General features: G+C 46.1%; 1 protein-coding gene across 1 annotated transcript; it reads right to left on the bottom strand.

Annotated features, from left to right (window-relative positions):
* Positions 1–26,606, bottom strand: LOC306968289 (nucleus accumbens-associated protein 2-like). Its single transcript, XM_079563631.1, has 8 exons — positions 26,474–26,606; positions 12,379–12,693; positions 8,274–8,504; positions 7,571–7,743; positions 6,459–6,643; positions 4,779–5,061; positions 4,610–4,707; positions 1–506 (listed from the first exon to the last, which is right to left on the bottom strand). Exons 2-8 carry the CDS (start codon positions 12,580–12,582, stop codon positions 43–45), a joined length of 1,638 nt encoding a protein of 545 aa, XP_079419757.1. The 5' UTR covers positions 12,583–12,693; positions 26,474–26,606; the 3' UTR covers positions 1–42.
* Positions 26,607–27,009: the final 403 nt, after the last annotated feature.

The raw sequence follows: 27,009 nt of genomic DNA, 5'->3' as shown, positions 1-27,009 counted from the left end.
GTGATATATTTAGTCCTGCTCCTGATTATTAAAGTGATATATTTAGTCCTGTTCCGGCGGCTGAGGCGAAGGATGTGAGGAGGTCGATGACGCGTCGGACGAGGACTCATGCTGTTCTGAAGAATGTCCACCGTCAGCCGCCGCCGCCGTTGCAACCGCTCCCGTTAGCCCTGCTCCTTCCCCGCTATTCCCCGCCCCCTCACTGGCCCCGCCCCCTCGCGACGTCCCGAACGGCGCCTCCTTCAGCGGCTCGGGCAGTGGCAGGTACGAGCGCAGGTCCACGTCGAAGGGGGAGGACGATGACTGGCTCGCGCCGGCGTTGGCCCCGCCCCCCGTGTTGGCCCCACCCCTGCGTGCCTTGAGGCGGGGCGGGGCAGCGGTCGGCAGCAGCGACTGGATCTTGGGCAGCCAGCGTTTGCGGACGCGCCGGGCGTTGGTGCACATGTCGGCCGCGATCACGTTCATCTCACTCTCCTTAAAGTTGGGAGCGAAGTTCTGACAGTACACTGTGGACGGAGAAGAAGAGGGTTAAACCAAAGTTCTGACAGTTCACTGTGGACGGAGAGGCAGAGGGTTAAACCAAAGTTCTGACAGTTCACTGTGGACGGAGAGGCAGAGGGTTAAACCAAAGTTCTGACAGTTCACTGTGGACGGAGAAGCAGAGGGTTAAACCAAAGTTCTGACAGTTCACTGTGGACGGAGAAGCAGAGGGTTAAACCAAAGTTCTGACAGTTCACTGTGGACGGAGAAGCAGAGGGTTAAACCAAAGTTCTGACAGTTCACTGTGCATGGAGAAGCAGAGGGTTAAACCAAAGTTCTGACAGTTCACTGTGGACGGAGAGGCAGAGGGTTAAACCAAAGTTCTGACCAATGACCGCTGGTTGCACTGCTTTAAGACCGCGACGCCAGGGGCCGACATTGTCCGCCATGGCAGCAGCACCTCCATATGTGGGCGGCAAATTAGAAACCATTGCACTTTAGACACATTCTAAACAACTGAAAGCCTGGTGCCTCATTTAAAAAAAACCTTCTACAGCTACATATTCCACCTGTGATAACACTGGGTTAGTTATAGTTAAAGGGAAAAAGGCGGGTTTTCGTAAGAAACATTTAAGAAATCTGGTATACATAATAATGAGGGCTGGACTTTGACCGACAGGCCGTTAGCATTAGAGCTAATGGTGCGGACGCGGCTACGACCGAACTATACGCCCCTTGAACTCATGGATGGTGTTGTGTCTCACATTTCTTTGAGTCACTGAAATCAATCTCAAACACCTGAGCAGAACCAGCCACTGAAAAACACCTCAAAGATAAACACCAGATCCTTTCTTCAGTAAGTAAACTGAAGGGGACTCAGCGACTGTGCTACAGACACGAAAGGAACTGTGGCCCTCAAAGCTCAAAGCTGCAAGGGACGGAACAAAGCCACTCTGAGGTATGTCACTTGTCATTTGGCCAAAAGAAAATCAAACACGGGATACATAACTTCTTTCATCACCTTGTCACTTAGGGGATGATGAGTCAATTGGTTTTAACTGACTTTTAATTATGGACAGAAGTTCCAATGGTAAAACTGGCCCTCTTTTGAACTTTTCGAAGAAGGGTCTCATTTTAGCCCACCTCAATATATGCAGCCTAAGGAATAAGGTGGAGGAAATAAGGAGTATCTGCCAAAATAATTGTGTTCACATTTTTGCACTGTCAGAAACGCACTTGGACGAGACTCTTGATAATTCATCTTTAACGGTTGGTGGACATAATTTATACAGAAGAGAAAGGAACAGACATGGAGGGGGTGTCGCTCTGTATATTCAAGAAGATTTTATGGCTGCATCAAGAGAGGACCTCATGAACTCGGCCATAGAAATTTCATGGGTACAGATTCATATCCCATACACTAAACCTATATTTATCAGCTGTTGTTATAGGCCTCCAGATTCTAGTGCACGCTATTTAGATGAGTTATGTGAAAATATTGACAACGTCTGTGATGAGGGCAAAGATGTTTTTATTTTAGGTGACTTTAATATAGATTGGTTTTCCAAAAGTTGCACAATGTATAATAAATTGTCTTTCTTGACCAGAATCTGTCACCTATCTCAGGTTGTCAATCAGCCTAAAAGAATCTGGATTAATAAGGACAGTGTGAAGACGTCTCCCTGTATAGATCACATATTTACAAATGTACCTGAGCTCTGTTCACAAGCTGTATCAATTGCTGTTGGTTGTAGTGATCATAACTTGATTGCTGTAACAGGAAGAACTAAAATGCCTAAATCAGGGGCTAGGATCGTCTGGATTTATTTTCAACAGACATTAACCAGTTGCAATGGACAGATGTTTGTGAACAGCAAGATGTAAATACTGCTTTAAACATGTTTATGGACAAACTAATGGAAGTGGTTAACAAGCATGCCCCACTCAGGAAAAGAACCATCAGGAGCAACAGTGCACCATGGGTGGACAGTGAACTCAGATCCTTAATGATTCAGAGGGACCAGGCCAAGGCTGTTGCTCAAAAAACAGGAATTTATGCAGACCAGAATATAAGTATATAAGTATATAAGTGTCAAAACTGAACTATCGTAAAAAGAGAGATTACTTCAGAGGATCTGCGAAGCTGCCAGCGACAGTAAAAAACTGTGGAAGACCTTGAATGTTCTGATGTGTAAAAAGAAGAAGTCGACTCCTAGGTTTGTGGAATGTGAGGGGAGATTCCTCACCAGGCCAGCAGATGTCGCCAACTATTTTAATCATTTCTTCACAAGCAAAGGTCCCAGATGAACTCAACGGACAATTGTAGCAAAATGATCAATGATTTGATGCTTGGTAAAGCGTGCCACATCAATCTGGAGACAGTGGATCACAAGACTGTTGAAGAGATGCTACACAGTCTCTCAGAGGACACGTCACCTGGCATCCATGATCTGGATGGAAAAATAATTGAAGTTGCTTCCAGTACGATTGTCAAACCAATTTATCACATTTTTAATCAATCGATCTCCAGCGGAACATTCCCAGACCTTTGGAAACAATCAAAAGTTATTCCCCTACTCAAAGATGGAACATCAGCATTCACTGGTGCAAACTGCAGACCAATCAGTTTACTTCCTGTGCTCAGTAAAGAATTGTTTTTAACCAAGTTGTGAAATATTTCAACAAAAATGAGCTCCTTACAAGAGCTCAGCATGCACACAGACCGGGCCACTTTACAAACACCGCTCTAGCACATATGACAGACCAATGGTTAATAGCTTTGGATGAAAAGAAATCAGTGGGAGCTGAATTACTGGACTTCACAGCAGCCTTTGATGTCATTGACTATTGTATTTTAATTAAGCAGTGGTTGGCTACTCTGCTGGTGACGAAAGGTCGGAGGCGTCTCCAGGAGGTGGGGGCGTTCCTAGGAGGACTCAGGCAAACCTATCCCTAAAATGGCCGCCATCAGAGTTTTTACAGATTACTCAAAAAGATGTGAATGTGCCAAGGCAACACTTCAGGCATGTATTAATGAGGGAATGACATAATAACATGATGTAAAGCTTGAAAAAGTTGATTTTGCATAATAAGAGAACAGCTGCTACAAAGCAGCATACAGGTATTTAAAGCTGCCTCTGAAGCCTCCTGAATATGAAGGTGTAGGACCCTCCAGAGGTTGCAGTTGTGCATAAACCTTCTATCCGGCCTCCCCTAAATTGATAATTGAAGCTGATGAACAGAAGCGGCTGCAGTCGCTCAGAAATACACGAGGACTCATTTTCAAACGGTCTTGTTCACTAATGAATGGCCACCATGTCCCAACAAGGCTGTGATGTCAGCAAGGAGGGGGCGGAGTCATTTTTTGGCCTGGAATCATGAGGAGAGAGCTGGTCTGTCCCTTTAGGGTCCCTGAAGGTGTGAAAATGACCTCTGAAAAATATGTGGAGTTTATGACTGACTACTTTCTGCTATGGTAACTATGCTAACAAGATCATCTTCATCATGACAACGCACCATGTGTCATACTGTAAAGAAAACCTCTGCATCACTGGCTGCTATGGGCATAAAAGGAGAGAAACTCATGATGTGGACCCCCTCCTCCCCTGACCTCAACCGTATTGAGAACCTTTGGAGCCTCAACAAGCAAAACATCTATGAGGGTGGGAGGCAGTTTTCATCCAAACAGCAGCTCTGAGGCTATTCTAACATCCTGCAAAGAAACCCAAGCAGAAACTGTCCAAAACACAAGTTTAATGGATTTAAGAATATTGAAGCTGCTCAAAGAAGGGCTCCTATGTTAAAATATTTTTTGATTTCAGTAAATATGACCTCCTAATGCTACAAATTCAACAAATGACGCTGCTGATGAAACGCTGCTGTGCATAATCATTTGCAACAGTGCATTTTAAGTTGTTTATTATATATTTTTTTGAATAAAATACTGTTTTCACTGGGACGTTTTTTCAAGCACATTCAAATGATCCTCTAACAGCTAAAGACTTGAAAATTATGCTGACTGTCATTTGAGTTGATCATTTCGAAAATCTCATTTGCATAATAATTTGGAGCATACTTAAGTCTTGGCTTAGCTCGGTTTAGTCCTGTTTATTCCTGGTTTAGTCCTTACGTTTGACGGTGTTGAGGACCCGGTTGTCCAGAGGTTTTCTGGTGGGGTCGTTGGTGGAGGAGCGGATCCCGGTGCCGCAGCTGTTGGCCAAAGTGTTTCTATGGAGACAGTTCAAAGGTGTAAGTACATGGACTAAGACTGCAGAGGAATACCCCGGTCTGGTGCTCACCGGTCGAAGAAGGTGGCCAGCAGCCTCCTCAGCAGCACCTTGTGTTTGACGCCGGCGCACAGGTGGCAGTTCATGAGCTGCCCTCTGGTCATGAAGACTCCGGACCCGGCCACCAGCTCCAGCTTCTCCCCGGGGTCTCCCTCCGCGTACAGCGCAGGGTGGCACCGGTACCCGATCTGACTCACCAGACTCGCCGGCAGCGCCATGTTGTCTCGGCCGATCAGAACACACGCACGCCGCTCGTTAGCCAGCGGCAGCGGCAGCATGTCCAGCTTCTCCGGCACTGGACACAGACACGCAGTAACGGACACGGTCAGAAGGGGGCAGTGAGTCGCGCTACTGTAACATTAGCTCGTCTGAATGTGAAAACTATTGCGTTTAATGGTTTAATGGATGGAGGTGAGTGGTGATACGAGGGTGGTGATACGAGGGTTTGTTGGTGCAGATGTGTGAAGCCGCTCTTTGGTCTACTCATATCTGCTGCTAACACTTAATACACCTGCACATCTGTAAATACACTCACACTGTTGTTTTGTGTCAAATTGTTGTTGTCTTTATCATAGTTTAAATGTGCTCTTCTTACGCATGCCCTTATAGTCTTATAGTCTTATAGTTTTATCTTTTTGTGTTATATGTTGTTTATGTTCCATGTTGTTTTGGGGATGCAGTTACATCATCTCTCCACCAGTGCTCTATGGCGCTGTTCATCCGCATACTGCTGCTGCTTCAGTGAGTCATGGTTCCCTAAAGTTAACTTATAATGAGCAGTGGACAGACTTTTTTACTCATCGCTCGACCAGATTATATTTCTAATAGTGAAACCAGTTAATTGTAACATTTTTCATGACCTAAAGAATCTTTTGTTCTGAGGAAAACCTGGGAGTTGTCAGGTGACCTGCGCCTGCCTTAAAGAAGAGGAAAAGCTTGTAATCTGGCTGGACAGGCTACACACCTGCATCAGTTCACTGTCTTTTGTAAACTTAGTCATAATGCTAAACTCTGACTGTGTTAGCGCGTGCTAACTGTTGATGCTTCTGCTCCTTCAAAAATGTGTACGTATAGCGATCTCTGGATGTGTTTGTGTTGACATGGTGCAGGGACAGGTAAGGGCTGTGTTGGGAGTGCCGATCGAAAGGTGGTACATCTACAGTAGCACTGCAACAGTTTCAGGCCGGCAAAATGGAGTAGCTGAGGCATTGTGGAATCATTCTGTATGAACTGTGTCAACTGTTGATGTTGAAGAGGGTTAAGTACAAGTCTCTACTTCCTCTTGCTCCTATTGAGAAGAGAAGAAGAAAATAACTTTATCTATATAGCGCCTTTCACAGACATAGTCACAAAGCGCTTTACATGAGACAATTGTACAGTCGCTCACACACACATCATTCATTCTGGCCTATTGTACATGTTTTTAGTGGTTGGGGAACCCGGAGTACCCGAAGGAAACCTACGCAGACACAGGGAGAACATGCAGACTCCACACAGAAAGGTCCCGACCAGGTGGGAATCGAACCCGGGACTTTCTAGCTGTGAAGCTGGACTAACTGCACTGCCATGTCGCCCGTGGCATTATTGAGCATAATGAAAGTGTGGCCTTGCATGTCACTGTGTTTCATGAATAAATGAACTGAACTGAACCCCTGGCTTACTCCCACCATGTACACGTGAGCAGGGACGTACAGTAGGGGTAGAGGTGCTGGTAGAGGCTGGCGTTGACAGAGTTTGTGTAAAATTCTTCGTCCAGTTCTTCTTCGGCCTGAGGACTGGAGCTGGGACTGCAGCGCCCCCCTGCTGGCACCAGGAAGGACTGCATCTGAGCCACGCCCGCGCTCAGGTAACACAGAGCCCCGCCCCTGAGCTCCGCCCTGAGGAGAAAGAGAGATCACACCTTTGTACACCTAATAAGACACACCTTCTAAGGAGACGCTGCAGGTGGAAGCATCAACTGTTCACACATGGGCAATAGTTTTCACTTTAACATCTTCATTTTAATGTCAGAGTATAAAACAGAACAGACTCTCTCTCTCTCTGACTTTTTTATCACTTTGAGCCGAAGATTTATCCAGGAAGTGACTCCAACATGGCTGTGTAGCTCCCTGGTCTTTCCCACGCTTATTCATTCCTTAATACTGACATGTTTGGTATCCGCGTGTAGCACGAAAGGCTGTGACACTGTAATCCAAAGATGGTCATTTCCTTTGTGGGAGACAGCAGCGGCAAAAGACGGGACAAATATACACAGGGGCATGTGCAGAGACAAAGGGACTAAACTTTAGGGCCGTTTTCATCTTTAACAACATCTCCACTCCATAAGACTCCACACTTGGACCTAACAAGAGTTTTCAATATCTCATTCCTAGCTTGGTTTATTGAGCTTTGAACCACATAAAAAAAACCTGTACGGTTTTGGATAAAGGTTTAGGTACTGAAATCTTTAGATCCAAGTTGCTGTTGGTTCAGGGACAGCTTTAAAGGAAGTGACTTGGTTGTTTCAGCTTAAATAAATGGCAAGAATTTAAAACAAATAGTATTTTATGGAATACATAAACATTTTTGTTTTGTTGTCTGGTTCGAGACAATACATATTTTAAATATGTTTGCCCAGCCCTATTGATGTATCAACAAAATAAAAACTTACATTTGAAAAGATCAACAATCTACAATTCATGCCATAGTCTTATACTAAAACAGAAAATGACAGAAAATCGACAGCAGAAGTGTGAAATGATACATCTCCACATGATTCTTTTCCCTGTTCCCCCTGAGCGTTGGCCTAAGTGCTCCTGTCGTACCTGGTCTCCAGCTCCTCCTCATGGGGCGGGGTGGATGCTCGCTCCTGTTTGATTCGAGCCACAGACAGCAGGAGCTCCTCGGGGCTGAGACAGGGCTGGTCCGGACTCTGCCTGTGGGAGGCGCTGTTCTGCTGTCCCGGAGGCTCGAAACCGCCCAGCTCCTCGGCTGAGGTCTGAAACAAACACAACGGGCCGCGTTCAGGCGACGAATAACTGTTCAAAGAGCCTAAAACAGGCACAGAAGGGGTCCCACAAGGGTCAGCTCTGGGACTCCTGCTATTCAGTATTTATTCAGGCATTTATTCATGATGCTGTCATCTGTGAACATGGGCGGGACCTTCTAGCTGTGAGGCAAGAGTGCTAACCACTCAGCCACTGTGCAACTCCCCTTTTTTTCCCCTTCGTTTGATGTGATTAACACTATTCGCACCGTCCTATTGCTCTTTCAAATGTTGTCAATGTTTTTAGTCCCTTTTTTTCATTTTTATTTATTTAGACACACAGACGATTCCGGTCCAAGTTATAGTCTCATCAACTGCTATTATTGCAATACTAGTAAAGTCGTTTGACTATAATGATGAAAAGACATTCCAAAAAACAGCTGAAAATATGCATCCATTATTTCAAGCACTTTTGAAGCTATACATTTATTTCACGTGGATATAGCTTTAATAAACTCTCAGAGCCTGGTCGCGTGTGGCACCTGTGAGTCGCAGCACAGCGGAGACGAGGACGAGGAGGCCGTCTTCATCAGCAGCTCCATGCCTCGTTCCACAATGTTCTGGATCTGCAGGTATCCCGCCGTGTACATGAGCACCAGCTGCTCCTGCGGCGCCACCATCAGGCGGCCGGTGTAACAGAAGGACAGGATCTGCTGGAAACAGGCGGGAGACACAGAGGAGGGCAGCTCCAGCACCGACGGGGACTCTGTGGACTGAATGGGGTTAGGGTTTAGACCAGAGGTGGGTAAGGCCGGGGGGGGGGGGGGGGCAAATGCGGCCCAATAGCACTTCAATCCGGCCCGCAAAACATGATCATTTCCAAAATGCATTGTCTAAAATGGGTGAAAAACCCTCATGTTTTTTTACAGACATAAAGAAAGATAATCACCTCGAAACATGTTAAAGTCTACGAGTTGAAAGGACAAATGTGTTTGGATAAAAAACACCCTTGAGGAAATTCGTATTAGGTGTTAGACATGCATAGAAATGATGATCATCCATGCTATCAGTCCTACCTCTGTTGTATAAACTCTAGAATGTATACGGCTAAACTGCAAGGCCCTTGGGGCATTTCATGAACATTGATTTGGCCCTTGATGTGAAAAAGGTTCCCCACCCTTGATTTAGACTCTGTAGGGTCAGCTTGCGACTATACATAAAAAACACCTCACTCCCATCACCCACACTAACCATCTCACTCTCATCACCCGCACTAACCATCTCACTCCCATCACCCACACTAACCATCTCACTCCCATCACCCGCACTAACCATCTCACTCCCATCACCCACACTAACCATCTCACTCCCATCACCCACACTAACCATCTCACTCCCATCACCCGCACTAACCATCTCACTCCCATCACCCGCACTAACCATCTCACCCTCATCACCCGCACTAACCATCTCACTCCCATCACCCACACTAACCATCTCACTCCCATCACCCGCACTAACCATCTCACCCTCATCACCCACACTAACCATCTCACTCCCATCACCCGCACTAACCATCTCACTCCCATCACCCACACTAACCATCTCACTCCCATCACCCGCACTAACCATCTCACTCCCATCACCCGCACTAACCATCTCACTCCCATCACCCGCACTAACCGCCTCACTCCCATCACCCACACTAACCATCTCACTCCCATCACCCGCACTAACCATCTCACTCCCATCACCCGCACTAACCATCTCACTCCCATCACCCGCACTAACCATCTCACTCCCATCACCCACACTAACCATCTCACTCCCATCACCCGCACTAACCATCTCACTCCCATCACCCGCACTAACCATCTCACTCCCATCACCCACACTAACCATCTCACTCCCATCACCCGCACTAACCATCTCACTCCCATCACCCACACTAACCATCTCACTCCCATCACCCACACTAACCATCTCACTCCCATCACCCACACTAACCATCTCACTCTCATCACCCGCACTAACCATCTCACTCCCATCACCCACATTAACCATCTCACTCTCATCACCCACACTAACCATCACACTCCCATCACCCACACTAACCATCTCACTCCCATCACCCGCACTAACCATCTCACTCCCATCACCCACATTAACCATCTCACTCCCATCACCCACACTAACCATCTCACTCTCATCACCCGCACTAACCATCTCACTCCCATCACCCACACTAACCATCTCACTCCCATCACCCACACTAACCATCTCACTCTCATCACCCACACTAACCATCTCACTCCCATCACCCACACTAACCATCTCACTCTCATCACCCGCACTAACCATCTCACTCCCATCACCCACATTAACCATCTCACTCTCATCACCCACACTAACCATCACACTCCCATCACCCACACTAACCATCTCACTCCCATCACCCTCACTAACCATCTCACTCCCATCACCCACACTAACCATCTCACTCCCATCACCCTCACTAACCATCTCACTCCCATCACCCACACTAACCATCTCACTCCCATCACCCACATTAACCATCTCACTCTCATCACCCACACTAACCATCACACTCCCATCACCCACACTAACCTCCTCACTCCCATCACCCACACTAACCATCTCACCCCCTTACCCGCACTAACCATCACACTCCCATCACCCGCACTAACCATCTCACTCCCATCACCCACACTAACCATCTCACTCCCATCACCCGCACTAACCATCTCACTCCCATCACCCACACAAACCATCTCACTCCCATCACCGACACTAACCATCTCACTCCCATCACCCACACTAACCATCTCACTCCCATCACCCACACTAACCATCTCACTCCCATCACCCACACTAACCATCTCACTCCCATCACCCACACTAACCATCTCACTCCCATCACCCGCACTAACCATCTCACTCCCATCACCCGCACTAACCATCTCACTCCCATCACCCACACTAACCATCTCACTCCCTTCACCCGCACTAACCATCTCACTCCCATCACCTGCACTAACCATCTCACTCCCATCACCCACACTAACCATCTCACTCCCATCACCCACACTAACCATCTCACTCCCATCACCCACACTAACCATCTCACTCCCATCACCCGCACTAACCATCTCACCCCCTTACCCGCACTAACCATCACACTCCCATCACCCACACTAACCATCTCACTCCCATCACCCACACTAACCATCTCACCCCCTTACCCGCACTAACCATCACACTCCCATAACCCGCACTAACCATCTCACTCCCATCACCCGCACTAACTATCTCATTCCCATCACCCACACTAACCATCTCACTCCCATCACCCACACAAACCATCTCACTCCCATAACCCGCACTAACCATCTCACTCCCATCACCCACACAAACCATCTCACTCCCATAACCCGCACTAACCATCACACTCCCATCACCCACACTAACCATCTCACTCCCATCACCCACACTAACCATCTCACCCCCTTACCCGCACTAACCATCACACTCCCATAACCCGCACTAACCATCTCACTCCCATCACCCGCACTAACTATCTCACTCCCATCACCCACACTAACCATCTCACTCCCATCACCCACACAAACCATCTCACTCCCATAACCCGCACTAACCATCTCACTCCCATCACCCACACAAACCATCTCACTCCCATAACCCGCACTAACCATCTCACTCCCATCACCCACACTAACCATCTCACTCCCATCACCCACACAAACCATCTCACTCCCATAACCCGCACTAACCATCTCACTCCCATCACCCACACTAACCTCCTCACTTCCATCACCCACACTAACCATCTCACTCCCATCACCCACACTAACCTCCTCACTCCCATCACCCACACTAACCTCCTCACTCCCATCACCCACACTAACCATCTCACTCCCATCACCCACACTAACCATCTCACTCCCATCACCCACACTAACCTCCTCACTCCCATCACCCACACTAACCACCTCACTCCCATCACCCACACTAACCATCTCACTCCCATCACCCACACTAACCATCTCACTCCCATCACCCACACTAACCTCCTCACTCCCATCACCCACACTAACCATCTCACTCCCATCACCCACACTAACCATCTCACTCCCATCACCCACACTAACCATCTCACTCCCTTCACCCGCACTAACCATCTCACTCCCATCACCTGCACTAACCATCTCACTCCCATCACCCACACTAACCATCTCACTCCCATCACCCACACTAACCATCTCACTCCCATCACCCGCACTAACCATCTCACTCCCATCACCCACACTAACCATCTCACTCCCATCACCCGCACTAACCATCTCACTCCCATCACCTGCACTAACCATCTCACTCCCATCACCCACACTAACCATCTCACTCCCATCACCCACACTAACCACCTCACTCCCATCACCCACACTAACCATCAAAAACTGTTTTTTCCCTATTTCGGATAAAAGGGTATTACAGTGTCTCTGATGAGTCGTTGCGGTGTAAGTTTCATTGGTTGCTTTCTCAAATCCAGGGCAAATGTACTCGTCAATGACTTTTTGCCGTATTTCTGGTCTTTGCGGTGTGCAGTACCTGCATGTGGTCGGGCTCGGAGCTGAACAGGTCTCTGAAGTAAAGCGAGGAGGCGGCTAACACGGCGCGGTGGGCCTTGAACACCTGGCCCTGCACCAGGATGTGGACGTCGCAGTACTGCCCTGAGGCGCGCTGCTCCTCCAGGCTGCCCAGCACCGAGCTGCCGAAGTCGGGCACGTGCACCTGCAGTAGCCCCTCCGCCATTGTCTGCGCCGGGACGGGTCTGTGACGGGGGCCGGGAGGAACCAGGTGGGGCTCTACAGGTGTGAACGGAAGGTCGTCAGCACCGTCTGCATCTCCATGTCAGGTCTGGCTCTGGAAACACAGGACGGCTCCGTTAGTTATAGAGCGGGTTTTAGGCTTTGCAGGTAACACATCCTCATCAGTATCTTACACTTTGTTGGCTCGAAAAGGCAATATTGATCTAAAACAGCGGAAACTCTTCACTTCACTGGAAAAATGACCATCTTAAATGAGATGAATGACTAACATCACTTGAATTAAGAGACTTTACGTTGAATTTGAGTCGGTTTAAAAGAATCTAAGATCAGATAAAAATGGAACAAGCACTAATACCTCTTGGACTTTTACATTTTAAAAACATTTCTTTGTCAAGCCTGAATAAATTATTTCATCTGAGACTAGAACCCAAACCAACTCATTTTAGATGAAATCTTTTGATTCTTGTAAATTTGAGTCATTTATTTCCTTAAGATCATTTTTTGTTGCCAGTGCTTGTCATTCCATTCAGACTCATTTTGTCATTTAAATCTGACTACATCACTCACACTTTGTATTACATCATCTTCATCAGTGGCTTCATTTCGAGATCAGGCTCTACTTCAGGGGTCTCCGACCTTTTTCACCCGGAGAGCTACTTTAATGCAACAAAAACTGCAGAGAGCTACGTATGCTATGTATTACTGTATGTGGAGCTCACCCTGGAGAAAACTCCAGTTATATACTTTACACTTTCCTCTATTGACCCAGATGTTTGTAGATTGAGTTCAGACTCTTCAGAACAAAAAGAAAATGCATCTAAAATGTGAGTCCTCAAGCTCATGTAGAAAGTGTTGGAGAATGGGCTGAGAGTGACTGCTGTAATTCCTTTCTATTCTCACAAGCCCAAACTTATCACTCAATTCACTTCATCAGCAGATGGTCGATGAGCTGTAATACATTTTTACAACCACCAGATGGCGGTGCTTGTGCTGTATCATGACACTGCCACAATGACACACTTGGATCATCATCTGCAGCCACAGAAAGAAGGCGTTTATTAGATTAGAGCCTCTTTCACACAGAACAATTCACATTCACAACATACAAGCCACGGCTGCCCTTTGGGACCCACCCACAGAAGCCTGGTTACTGGTATCGCATATCGGAGCCGATACTAGAAAGATATACAATATCGAGTATCGATTCCAAATATCCGATACCTGTTTTGGCTCTCACGTTTTTAAAAACACAACTTTCACCGACTCTAAATGAATCATTTGAACCTGAGATTCAATCACTAAATGAGTTCTTTTGATCGCTGTGAAAAGGCCTCGGCTCACAGCTGTTCCAGCTGATCCAGCTGGGACAGATCCATGACTGGATCACTTTAAGTGCATATGACAGGTTTTAGTGCTCTTGAAAATATGACGGAAATATGATGGATAACATCTGCTGTAAGGAATAATTATCATTATTTTATTTCAGTGAAGCAGCAAATGAATGAAGAAATGTTGGGCAGAAAAGTTATTTTTATTTGCATTTTTAGGCTACTGACAGGAAGTGACATACTGTAGATCGAGGTAAAGCTCCACAGCTGCTTTTCACCTTATTCCGGAAGTTCGCTCGACCGGAAGTGTCAGGACAGCGGAGGTGCCGAGACAACGCAAAAGAGGGCGGGGCGGAATAAGGTGAATATCTCTCATTTATACGTCTGTTAACACAGTTATAGACTACTTCATTGAAAAAAACTTTATCTAAATCTCCCGCAGAAACAGATAAAAGGCCAAAAACGATTTTGTTGTGCAATGACAAATAAAGCTCTTACTTATGCTGATGATCCAGAGTAAATGTGATATTTCTTTGTGAGTAGATGTGTTAAAAGAGCAGGTTCAAATCAGCTAAATCCCATTACAGTGAATGGGGCTAAAGTTCCATTGGACCCGGAAGTGGAGCGATGACATCATCACTTAGCAAATGTATTGATATAACATGGTTGGCACGGCAACATTTTAAAACAGTTTGCCTCTATCTACGTCACTTCCTGTCAGTGTCCAATAAGGAAGTGAAACTATAAACATCACAAAAATGGCCAAAATGTGGGAAACTGGAATCTTAAATATAATTGTATTAACGATGTTGACATGTGTCATAAGTACTTTAAGTAAAAGTGTGAAATGCTGTAACATCTCATTTATAAGAAAAAATCAGACTTTATTGAACCCATAAAAAAGACTATTCCCTTTTTCACTCAGCAGCCACAGGAAGGCACGGTGGCACAGAGGTTAGAGCTCGTGCTTCACAGCTCAAAGGTCCGGGTTGGATTCCCACCTGGGACGGGGCCTTTCTGTGTGGAGTTTGCATGTTCTCCTGTGTCTGCGTATTATCCTCTACATAAAAGGTCAAAGCATAAAGATAAAAACAGGCTAAATGTTCAATGAACCCAGTCTTTATTAAAAACAAATATGTACATTTAACCTCTTACTCACCACTTTAACCGTGCGTCTCCAGTCCCGCATTACCCAAATCTAAAAGCTTCTCGATAGGGGCTTACAGCGTACAGATACAGACGGCATCTCTGGAGTCGCCCATATATGGTCATGTTTGAAAACAGTTAAGGGAGAAAAATCTAAACTTTCTCTAATTATTCATAAACTACTTTAACAAATGCTGAATTATGAATATAGTTTCTACTAAATAAAGATACAAAGACATGGGGAGGAGCAAAGTGGTTCAACAGCCCATAAATACATGAAAAACAGAGAATGATAACTTGATGCTACATGTTAGCATCGGGCTAATGCTAGCGGTTAGCTAGCGCTAGCTACGACTGCCGTTTTTTCACTTCTACTGAACAATCTGCTTTGAGAAAATATCCATATGGGCCTGATTTACACCTGACTCTATTTATGTGATAAATAAGTTGATTTTCCACCAGAAAATGGCAGAAAACTGGAAATTGTGTTTCTCTAAAGATTCTATTTACCCCATCGGCGAAGCCACGCCCCCTTCTATGACGAGATGCCGTCTGTATCTATAGGCCAGAGTAGCGCCTCATTTGAAAGCTGAGACCTACAAAACTGATCGTACATTTTTTGTCACCACATTTTTTCACGTTTTTTTTCATGTTTTCGTCTCTTTGTTATCTTGTTATAGTCGCTTTTCTAGCACCTTTTTATCCTGGTTTTTGCTGCTATTTTGACACTTTTTCAAAGAAGCTTTTAGATTTGGGTAATGCCGAACTGCACAAAATAAGCTCCGTTCAGGTGGGGGTTCTCACAATAATTGGGCCTCAAAAAGTTTGAATCGTGACATCCCTGGTATCGGATAAGATCGGATCGGCACGGCGGAGGCTCAAACCCCCAGTGGCTGGATCATGATTCATCCGGGCCTATTGTACATGTTTTTAGTGGCAGAGGAAACCTTACCCAGACTCTGGGACAGCACAGACCCGGGACGAGCTCCACAGAGGCGGGACACAACATCCATTCTTTATGCCCATAACATCTTAGAGTAATAAGAAAGCGACGCACGGAATCCCCCCGACAACACTCTGTCATCCAAATACAAAACTTTAGGGCCATTTTCATTCCACTCTTTAACAACATCTCCTCCAGACCCCACACTTCACAGGCTCCACTCAACCACGTCTGGAAGGTTTTTACACATCGGATTCCTTTTGACAGTAATCGACAGCAAAAGTTTAAACGATTTCTCTAAATAAATGTGTTTCCTTTTCACCTGCAGCATCTCGCCTTAAAACAGGACTAAAGCAGGACTAAACCAGGACTAAAGCAGGACTAAAGCTGGACTAAAGCAGGACTAAAGCAGGACTAAAGCTGGACTAAAGCTGGACTAAAGCAGGACTAAAGCAAGACTAAAGCAGGACTAAAGCTGGACTAAAGCAGGACTAAACCAGGACTAAAGCAGGACTAAAGCTGGACTAAAGCAGGACTAAAGCAGGTCTAAAGCAGGACTAAAGCGGGACTAAAGCGGGACTAAAGCAAGACTAAAGCAGGACTAAAGCAGGACTAAAGCTGGACTAAAGCAGGACTAAAGCAGGACTAAAGCAGGACTAAAGCAGGACTAAAGCTGGACTAAAGCAGGACTAAAGCAGGACTAAAGCAGGACTAAAGCAGGACTAAAGCAGGACTAAAGCTGGACTAAAGCAGGACTAAAGCAGGACTAAAGCAGGACTAAAGCTGGACTAAAGCAGGACTAAAGCAGGTCTAAAGCAGGACTAAAGCAGGACTAAAGCTGGACTAAAGCAGGACTAAAGCAGGTCTAAAGCAGGACTAAAGCGGGACTAAAGCGGGACTAAAGCTGGACTAAAGCAGGACTAAAGCAGGACTAAAGCAGGACTAAAGCAGGTCTAAAGCTGGACTAAAGCAGGACTAAAGCAGGACTAAAGCAGGACTAAAGCAGGACTAATGCAGGACTAAAGCAGGACTAAAGCTGGACTAAAGCAGGACTAAAGCAGGACTAAAGCAGGACTAATGCAGGACTAAAGCAGGACTAAAGCAGGACTAAAGCAGGACTAAAGCAGGACTAAAGCTGGACTAAAGCAGGACTAAAGCAGGACTAAAGCAGGACTAAAGCAGGACTAAAGCTGGACAAAAGCAGGACTAAAGCAGGACTAAAGCAGGACTAAAGCTGGACTAAAGCAGGACTAAAGCAGGTCTAAAGCAGGACTAAAGCAGGACTAAAGCAGGACTAAAGCAGGACTAAAGCAGGACTAAAGCTGGACTAAAGCTGGACTAAAGCGGGACTAAAGCAGGACTAAAGCAAGACTAAAGCAGGACTAAAGCTGGACTAAAGCAGGACTAAAGCAGGACTAAAGCTGGACTAAAGCTGGACTAAAGCAGGACTAAAGCAAGACTAAAGCAGGACTAAAGCTGGACTAAAGCAGGACTAAACCAGGACTAAAGCAGGACTAAAGCTGGACTAAAGCAGGACTAAAGCAGGTCTAAAGCAGGACTAAAGCGGGACTAAAGCGGGACTAAAGCAAGACTAAAGCAGGACTAAAGCAGGACTAAAGCTGGACTAAAGCAGGACTAAAGCAGGACTAAAGCAGGACTAAAGCAGGACTAAAGCTGGACTAAAGCAGGACTAAAGCAGGACTAAAGCAGGACTAAAGCAGGACTAAAGCAGGACTAAAGCTGGACTAAAGCAGGACAAAAGCAGGACTAAAGCAGGACTAAAGCTGGACTAAAGCAGGACTAAAGCAGGTCTAAAGCAGGACTAAAGCAGGACTAAAGCTGGACTAAAGCAGGACTAAAGCAGGTCTAAAGCAGGACTAAAGCGGGACTAAAGCGGGACTAAAGCTGGACTAAAGCAGGACTAAAGCAGGACTAAAGCAGGACTAAAGCAGGTCTAAAGCTGGACTAAAGCAGGACTAAAGCAGGACTAAAGCAGGACTAAAGCAGGACTAAAGCAGGACTAATGCAGGACTAAAGCAGGACTAAAGCTGGACTAAAGCAGGACTAAAGCAGGACTAAAGCAGGACTAATGCAGGACTAAAGCAGGACTAAAGCAGGACTAAAGCAGGACTAAAGCAGGACTAAAGCTGGACTAAAGCAGGACTAAAGCAGGTCTAAAGCAGGACTAAAGCAGGACTAAAGCAGGACTAAAGCAGGACTAAAGCAGGACTAAAGCTGGACTAAAGCTGGACTAAAGCGGGACTAAAACGGGACTAAAGCAGGACTAAAGCAGGACTAAAGCTGGACTAAAGCGGGACTAAAACGGGACTAAAGCAGGACTAAAGCAGGACTAAAGCAGGACTAAAGCAGGACTAAAGCTGGACTAAAGCTGGACTAAAGCTGGACTAAAGCAGGACTAAAGCAGGTCTAAAGCTGGACTAAACCAGGACTAAACCAGGACTAAAGCAGGACTAAAGCAGGACTAAAGCTGGACTAAAGCTGGACTAAAGCTGGACTAAACCAGGACTAAACCAGGACTAAACCAGGACTAAAGCAGGACTAAACCAGGACTAAACCAGGACTAAACCAGGACTAAAGCTGGACTAAAGCAGGACTAAAGCTGGACTAAAGCTGGACTAAAGCAGGACTAAAGCAGGACTAAAACAGGACTAAAGCAGGACTAAACCAGGACTAAAGCAGGACTAAAGCTGGACTATAGCAGGACTAAAGCTGGACTAAACCAGGACTAAACCAGGACTAAAGCTGGACTAAAGCAGGACTAAAGCTGGACTAAAGCTGGACTAAAGCAGGTCTAAAGCAGGACTAAAGCTGGACTAAAGCAGGACTAAAGCAGGACTGAAGCAGGACTAAAGCAGGACTAAAGCAGGACTAAAGCTGGACTAAAGCTGGACTAAAGCTGGACTAAAGCAGGACTAAAGCTGGACTAAAGCTGGACTAAAGCAGGACTAAAGCAGGACTAAAGCAGGACTAACGCTGGACTAAAGCTGGACTAAAGCTGGACTAAAGCAGGACTAAAGCAGGTCTAAAGCTGGACTAAACCAGGACTAAACCAGGACTAAACCAGGACTAAAGCAGGACTAAAGCAGGACTAAAGCTGGACTAAAGCTGGACTAAAGCTGGACTAAACCAGGACTAAACCAGGACTAAACCAGGACTAAAGCAGGACTAAACCAGGACTAAACCAGGACTAAACCAGGACTAAAGCTGGACTAAAGCAGGACTAAAGCTGGACTAAAGCTGGACTAAAGCTGGACTAAAGCAGGACTAAAGCAGGACTAAAACAGGACTAAAGCAGGACTAAACCAGGACTAAAGCAGGACTAAAGCTGGACTAAAGCAGGACTAAAGCTGGACTAAACCAGGACTAAACCAGGACTAAAGCTGGACTAAAGCAGGACTAACGCTGGACTAAAGCTGGACTAAAGCAGGTCTAAAGCAGGACTAAAGCTGGACTAAAGCTGGACTAAAGCAGGACTAAAGCAGGACTGAAGCAGGACTAAAGCAGGACTAAAGCAGGACTAAACCAGGACTAAACCAGGACTAAAGCAGGACTAAACCAGGACTAAAGCAGGACTAAAGCTGGACTAAAGCTGGACTAAAGCTGGACTAAAGCGGGACTAAAACGGGACTAAAGCAGGACTAAAGCAGGACTAAAGCTGGACTAAAGCGGGACTAAAACGGGACTAAAGCAGGACTAAAGCAGGACTAAAGCAGGACTAAAGCAGGACTAAAGCTGGACTAAAGCTGGACTAAAGCTGGACTAAAGCAGGACTAAAGCAGGTCTAAAGCTGGACTAAACCAGGACTAAACCAGGACTAAACCAGGACTAAAGCAGGACTAAAGCAGGACTAAAGCTGGACTAAAGCTGGACTAAAGCTGGACTAAAGCAGGACTAAAGCTGGACTAAAGCTGGACTAAAGCAGGACTAAAGCAGGACTAAAGCAGGACTAACGCTGGACTAAAGCTGGACTAAAGCTGGACTAAAGCAGGACTAAAGCAGGTCTAAAGCTGGACTAAACCAGGACTAAACCAGGACTAAACCAGGACTAAAGCAGGACTAAAGCAGGACTAAAGCTGGACTAAAGCTGGACTAAAGCTGGACTAAACCAGGACTAAACCAGGACTAAACCAGGACTAAAGCAGGACTAAACCAGGACTAAACCAGGACTAAACCAGGACTAAAGCTGGACTAAAGCAGGACTAAAGCTGGACTAAAGCTGGACTAAAGCTGGACTAAAGCAGGACTAAAGCAGGACTAAAACAGGACTAAAGCAGGACTAAACCAGGACTAAAGCAGGACTAAAGCTGGACTAAAGCAGGACTAAAGCTGGACTAAACCAGGACTAAACCAGGACTAAAGCTGGACTAAAGCAGGACTAACGCTGGACTAAAGCTGGACTAAAGCAGGTCTAAAGCAGGACTAAAGCTGGACTAAAGCTGGACTAAAGCAGGACTAAAGCAGGACTGAAGCAGGACTAAAGCAGGACTAAAGCAGGACTAAACCAGGACTAAACCAGGACTAAAGCAGGACTAAACCAGGACTAAAGCAGGACTAAAGCTGGACTAAAGCTGGACTAAAGCTGGACTAAAGCGGGACTAAAACGGGACTAAAGCAGGACTAAAGCAGGACTAAAGCTGGACTAAAGCGGGACTAAAACGGGACTAAAGCAGGACTAAAGCAGGACTAAAGCAGGACTAAAGCAGGACTAAAGCTGGACTAAAGCTGGACTAAAGCTGGACTGAAGCAGGACTAAAGCAGGTCTAAAGCTGGACTAAACCAGGACTAAACCAGGACTAAACCAGGACTAAAGCAGGACTAAAGCAGGACTAAAGCTGGACTAAAGCTGGACTAAAGCTGGACTAAACCAGGACTAAACCAGGACTAAACCAGGACTAAAGCAGGACTAAACCAGGACTAAACCAGGACTAAACCAGGACTAAAGCTGGACTAAAGCAGGACTAAAGCTGGACTAAAGCTGGACTAAAGCTGGACTAAAGCAGGACTAAAGCAGGACTAAAACAGGACTAAAGCAGGACTAAACCAGGACTAAAGCAGGACTAAAGCTGGACTAAAGCAGGACTAAAGCTGGACTAAACCAGGACTAAACCAGGACTAAAGCTGGACTAAAGCAGGACTAACGCTGGACTAAAGCTGGACTAAAGCAGGTCTAAAGCAGGACTAAAGCTGGACTAAAGCTGGACTAAAGCAGGACTAAAGCAGGACTGAAGCAGGACTAAAGCAGGACTAAAGCAGGACTAAACCAGGACTAAACCAGGACTAAAGCAGGACTAAACCAGGACTAAAGCAGGACTAAAGCTGGACTAAAGCTGGACTAAAGCTGGACTAAAGCAGGACTAAAGCTGGACTAAAGCTGGACTAAAGCAGGTCTAAAGCAGGACTAAAGCTGGACTAAAGCTGGACTAAAGCTGGACTAAAGCAGGACTAAAGCTGGACTAAAGCAGGACTAAAGCAGGACTAAAGCAGGACTAAAGCAGGACTAAAGCTGGACAAAAGCAGGACTAAAGCAGGACTAAAGCAGGACTAAAGCTGGACTAAAGCAGGACTAAAGCAGGTCTAAAGCAGGACTAAAGCAGGACTAAAGCAGGACTAAAGCAGGACTAAAGCAGGACTAAAGCTGGACTAAAGCTGGACTAAAGCGGGACTAAAACGGGACTAAAGCAGGACTAAAGCAGGACTAAAGCTGGACTAAAGCGGGACTAAAACGGGACTAAAGCAGGACTAAAGCAGGACTAAAGCAGGACTAAAGCAGGACTAAAGCAGGACTAAAGCTGGACTAAAGCTGGACTAAAGCTGGACTAAACCAGGACTAAACCAGGACTAAAGCAGGACTAAACCAGGACTAAAGCAGGACTAAACCAGGACTAAAGCTGGACTAAAGCAGGACTAAAGCTGGACTAAAGCTGGACTAAAGCAGGACTAAAGCAGGACTAAAACAGGACTAAAGCAGGACTAAACCAGGACTAAAGCAGGACTAAAGCTGGACTAAAGCAGGACTAAAGCTGGACTAAACCAGGACTAAACCAGGACTAAAGCTGGACTAAAGCAGGACTAAAGCTGGACTAAAGCTGGACTAAAGCAGGTCTAAAGCAGGACTAAAGCTGGACTAAAGCTGGACTAAAGCAGGACTAAAGCAGGACTGAAGCAAGACTAAAGCAGGACTAAAGCAGGACTAAAGCTGGACTAAAGCTGGACTAAAGCTGGACTAAAGCAGGACTAAAGCTGGACTAAAGCTGGACTAAAGCAGGACTAAAGCAGGACTAAAGCAGGACTAAAGCTGGACTAAAGCTGGACTAAAGCTGGACTAAAGCAGGACTAAAGCAGGTCTAAAGCTGGACTAAACCAGGACTAAACCAGGACTAAACCAGGACTAAAGCAGGACTAAAGCAGGACTAAAGCTGGACTAAAGCTGGACTAAACCAGGACTAAACCAGGACTAAACCAGGACTAAAGCAGGACTAAACCAGGACTAAACCAGGACTAAACCAGGACTAAAGCTGGACTAAAGCAGGACTAAAGCTGGACTAAAGCTGGACTAAAGCTGGACTAAAGCAGGACTAAAGCAGGACTAAAACAGGACTAAAGCAGGACTAAACCAGGACTAAAGCAGGACTAAAGCTGGACTAAAGCAGGACTAAAGCAGGACTAAACCAGGACTAAACCAGGACTAAAGCTGGACTAAAGCAGGACTAAAGCTGGACTAAAGCTGGACTAAAGCAGGTCTAAAGCAGGACTAAAGCTGGACTAAAGCTGGACTAAAGCAGGACTAAAGCAGGACTGAAGCAGGACTAAAGCAGGACTAAAGCAGGACTAAACCAGGACTAAACCAGGACTAAAGCAGGACTAAACCAGGACTAAAGCAGGACTAAAGCTGGACTAAAGCTGGACTAAAGCTGGACTAAAGCAGGACTAAAGCTGGACTAAAGCTGGACTAAAGCAGGTCTAAAGCAGGACTAAAGCTGGACTAAAGCTGGACTAAAGCTGGACTAAAGCAGGACTAAAGCTGGACTAAAGCTGGACTAAAGCAGGACTAAAGAACGACTAAAGCAGGACTAAACCAGGACTAAACCTGGACTAAAGCTGGACTAAAGCGGGACTAAAGCTGGACTAAAGCAGGACTAAAGCTGGACTAAAGCTGGACTAAAGCTGGACTAAAGCAGGACTAAAGCTGGACTAAAGCAGGACTAAAGCTGGACTAAAGCAGGACTAAAGCTGGACTAAAGCAGGACTAAAGCAGGACTAAAGCAGGACTAAAACAGGACTAAAGCAGGACTAAAGCAGGACTAAAGCAGGACTAAAGGAGGACTAAAGCAGGACTAAAGCAGGACTAAAGGAGGACTAAAGCAGGACTAAAGCGGGACTAAAGCAGGACTAAAGCAGGACTAAAGCAGGACTAAAGCTGGACTAAAGCTGGACTAAAGCAGGACTAAAGCAGGACTAAAGCAGGACTAAAGCTGGACTAAAGCTGGACTAAAGCTGGACTAAAGCAGGACTAAAGCAGGTCTAAAGCTGGACTAAACCAGGACTAAACCAGGACTAAACCAGGACTAAAGCAGGACTAAAGCAGGACTAAAGCTGGACTAAAGCTGGACTAAAGCTGGACTAAACCAGGACTAAACCAGGACTAAACCAGGACTAAAGCAGGACTAAACCAGGACTAAACCAGGACTAAACCAGGACTAAAGCTGGACTAAAGCAGGACTAAAGCTGGACTAAAGCTGGACTAAAGCTGGACTAAAGCAGGACTAAAGCAGGACTAAAACAGGACTAAAGCAGGACTAAACCAGGACTAAAGCAGGACTAAAGCTGGACTAAAGCAGGACTAAAGCTGGACTAAACCAGGACTAAACCAGGACTAAAGCTGGACTAAAGCAGGACTAAAGCTGGACTAAAGCTGGACTAAAGCAGGTCTAAAGCAGGACTAAAGCTGGACTAAAGCTGGACTAAAGCAGGACTAAAGCAGGACTGAAGCAGGACTAAAGCAGGACTAAAGCAGGACTAAACCAGGACTAAACCAGGACTAAACCAGGACTAAAGCAGGACTAAAGCTGGACTAAAGCTGGACTAAAGCTGGACTAAAGCAGGACTAAAGCTGGACTAAAGCTGGACTAAAGCAGGTCTAAAGCAGGACTAAAGCTGGACTAAAGCTGGACTAAAGCTGGACTAAAGCAGGACTAAAGCTGGACTAAAGCTGGACTAAAGCAGGACTAAAGCACGACTAAAGCAGGACTAAACCAGGACTAAACCTGGACTAAAGCTGGACTAAAGCGGGACTAAAGCTGGACTAAAGCAGGACTAAAGCTGGACTAAAGCTGGACTAAAGCTGGACTAAAGCAGGACTAAAGCTGGACTAAAGCAGGACTAAAGCTGGACTAAAGCAGGACTAAAGCTGGACTAAAGCAGGACTAAAGCAGGACTAAAGCAGGACTAAAACAGGACTAAAGCAGGACTAAAGCAGGACTAAAGCAGGACTAAAGGAGGACTAAAGCAGGACTAAAGCAGGACTAAAGGAGGACTAAAGCAGGACTAAAGCGGGACTAAAGCAGGACTAAAGCAGGACTAAAGCAGGACTAAAGCTGGACTAAAGCTGGACTAAAGCAGGACTAAAGCTGGACTAAAGCAGGACTAAAGCAGGACTAAAGCAGGACTATAGCTGGACTAAAGCAGGACTAAAGCTGGACTAAAGCAGGACTAAAGCTGGACTAAAGCTGGACTAAAGCAGGACTAAAGCTGGACTAAAGCAGGACTAAAGCAGGACTAAAGCAGGACTAAAGCTGGACTAAAGCTGGACTAAAGCTGGACTAAAGCAGGACTAAAGCTGGACTAAAGCAGGACTAAAGCTGGACTAAAGCAGGACTAAAGCTGGACTAAAGCTGGACTAAAGCAGGACTAAAGCTGGACTAAAGCAGTACTAAAGCAGGACTAAAGCTGGACTAAAGCTGGACTAAAGCAGGACTAAAGCTGGACTAAAGCTGGACTAAAGCAGGACTAAAGCAGGACTAAAGCGGGACTAAAGCGGGACTAAAACAGGACTAAAGCTGGACTAAAGCTGGACTGAAGCGGGACTAAAGCGGGACTAAAGCGGGACTAAAGCTGGACTAAAGCAGGACTAAAGCAGGACTAAAGCGGGACTAAAACAGGACTAAAGCAGGACTAAAGCAGGACTAAGGCTGGACTAAAGCTGGACTAAAGCAGGACTAAAGCTGGACTAAAACAGGACTAAAGCAGGACTAAAGCTGGACTAAAGCAGGACTAAAGCAGGACTAAAGCAGGACTAAAGCTGGACTAAAGCAGGACTAAGGCTGGACTAAAGCTGGACTAAAGCAGGACTAAGGCTGGACTAAAGCTGGACTAAAGCGGGACTAAAGCGGGACTAAAGCGGGACTAAAGCAGGACTAAAGCAGGACTAAAGCAGGACTAAAGCAGGACTAAAGCAGGACTAAAACAGGACTAAAGCAGGACTAAAGCAGGACTAAAGCAGGACTAAAGCGGGACTAAAGCGGGACTAAAACAGGACTAAAGCAGGACTAAAGCAGGACTAAAGCAGGACTAAAGCAGGACTAAAACAGGACTAAAGCAGGACTAAAGCAGGACTAAAGCGGGACTAAAGCAGGACTAAAGCTGGACTAAAGCAGGACTAAAGCAGGACTAAAGCAGGACTAAAGCGGGACTAAAACAGGACTAAAGCTGGACTAAAGCTGGACTAAAGCGGGACTAAAGCGGGACTAAAGCAGGACTAAAGCGGGACTAAAACAGGACTAAAGCAGGACTAAAGCAGGACTAAGGCTGGACTAAAGCTGGACTAAAGCAGGACTAAAGCAGGACTAAAACAGGACTAAAGCAGGACTAAAGCAGGACTAAAGCTGGACTAAAGCAGGACTAAAGCAGGACTAAAGCTGGTCTAAAGCAGGACTAAAGCTGGACTAAAGCAGGACTAAAGCAGGACTAAAGCAGGACTAAAGCTGGACTAAAGCAGGACTAAAGCAGGACTAAAGCTGGACTAAAGCAGGACTAAAGCAGGACTAAAGAAGGACTAAAGCAGGACTAAAGCAGGACTAAAGCTGGACTAAAGCAGGACTAAAACAGGACTAAAGCAGGACTAAAGCAGGACTAAAGCTGGACTAAAGCAGGACTAAAGCAGGACTAAAGCAGGACTAAAGCAGGACTAAAGCTGGACTAAAGCAGGACTAAAGCAGGACTAAAACAGGACTTAAGCAGGACTAAAGAAGGACTAAAACAGGACTAAAGCAGGACTAAAGCAGGACTAAAACAGGACTAAAGCAGGACTAAAGAAGGACTAAAACAGGACTAAAGCAGGTCTTTACTGAAAACCTGGAGGAAAAGATAGAGTTAAAGCTGCACCAGGCTCTGAGTCAGGACTAAACCGGGACACGAGCGGGCTGTGGACCGGTCCTTACCTCGGGCCGGCTTCTCCCGTGGTCCTGGTGTGGTCCCGGTCCTGGCTCGGGTCTGGATGCTTCTGGAGGATGGAGCAGACAGGAGGAGACGAGGAGGCTGAGGAGAGGGAGGGTTCAGCCGAGGACAGGGCTAATGCGGCGGAGTGTCTGCGGACCACGGCCCCGGCCAATCAGAGCCCGTGTTCCGCCCGGGCGGCCAATGGGAGCCCAGGGGGGCGGGAACCAGGAAGTGGAGGTGTCCCGTTTGTTTATGTTTAATGGGAGTTTATGGAGACGGACTGGGACTGGACTAAAGCAGGATTAAACCAGAGAGAGAGAGAAAGAGAAAGAAAGGGTCAAAGGGGAGAGAGACAAAAGTGAGAAAGGGAGAGAGAAAGAAAGAAAGAGAGAAAGAAAGAAAGAAAGACAAAAGTGAGAAAGGGAGAGAGAAAGGAAGAAAGAAAGAAAGAAAGAAAGAAAGACAAAAGTGAGAAGGGGAGAGAGAAAGAAAGAAAGAAAGAAAGAGAGAAAGAAAGAGAGAAAGAAAGAAAGAAAGA

The sequence above is a fragment of the Gobius niger genome (genome assembly GCF_951799975.1).
Source record: "Gobius niger genome assembly, chromosome: 1".
NCBI lineage: Eukaryota > Metazoa > Chordata > Actinopteri > Gobiiformes > Gobiidae > Gobius > Gobius niger.
The sequence above is the reverse complement of the archived record's forward strand: the minus strand, read 5'-3'. Positions and strand labels throughout refer to the sequence as shown.

Coding starts and splice junctions, on each gene's coding strand:
- LOC306968289 (XM_079563631.1), bottom strand. CDS start 12,582: ATGGCGGAGGGGCTACTGCAGGTGCACGTGCCCGACTTCGGCAGCTCG. Junction 8,505..12,378: donor CCGAGCCCGACCACATGCAG/GTACTGCACACC, acceptor AACCCCATTCAG/TCCACAGAGTCCCCGTCGGT. Junction 7,744..8,273: donor CGCTGTGCTGCGACTCACAG/GTGCCACACGCG, acceptor TGTTTGTTTCAG/ACCTCAGCCGAGGAGCTGGG.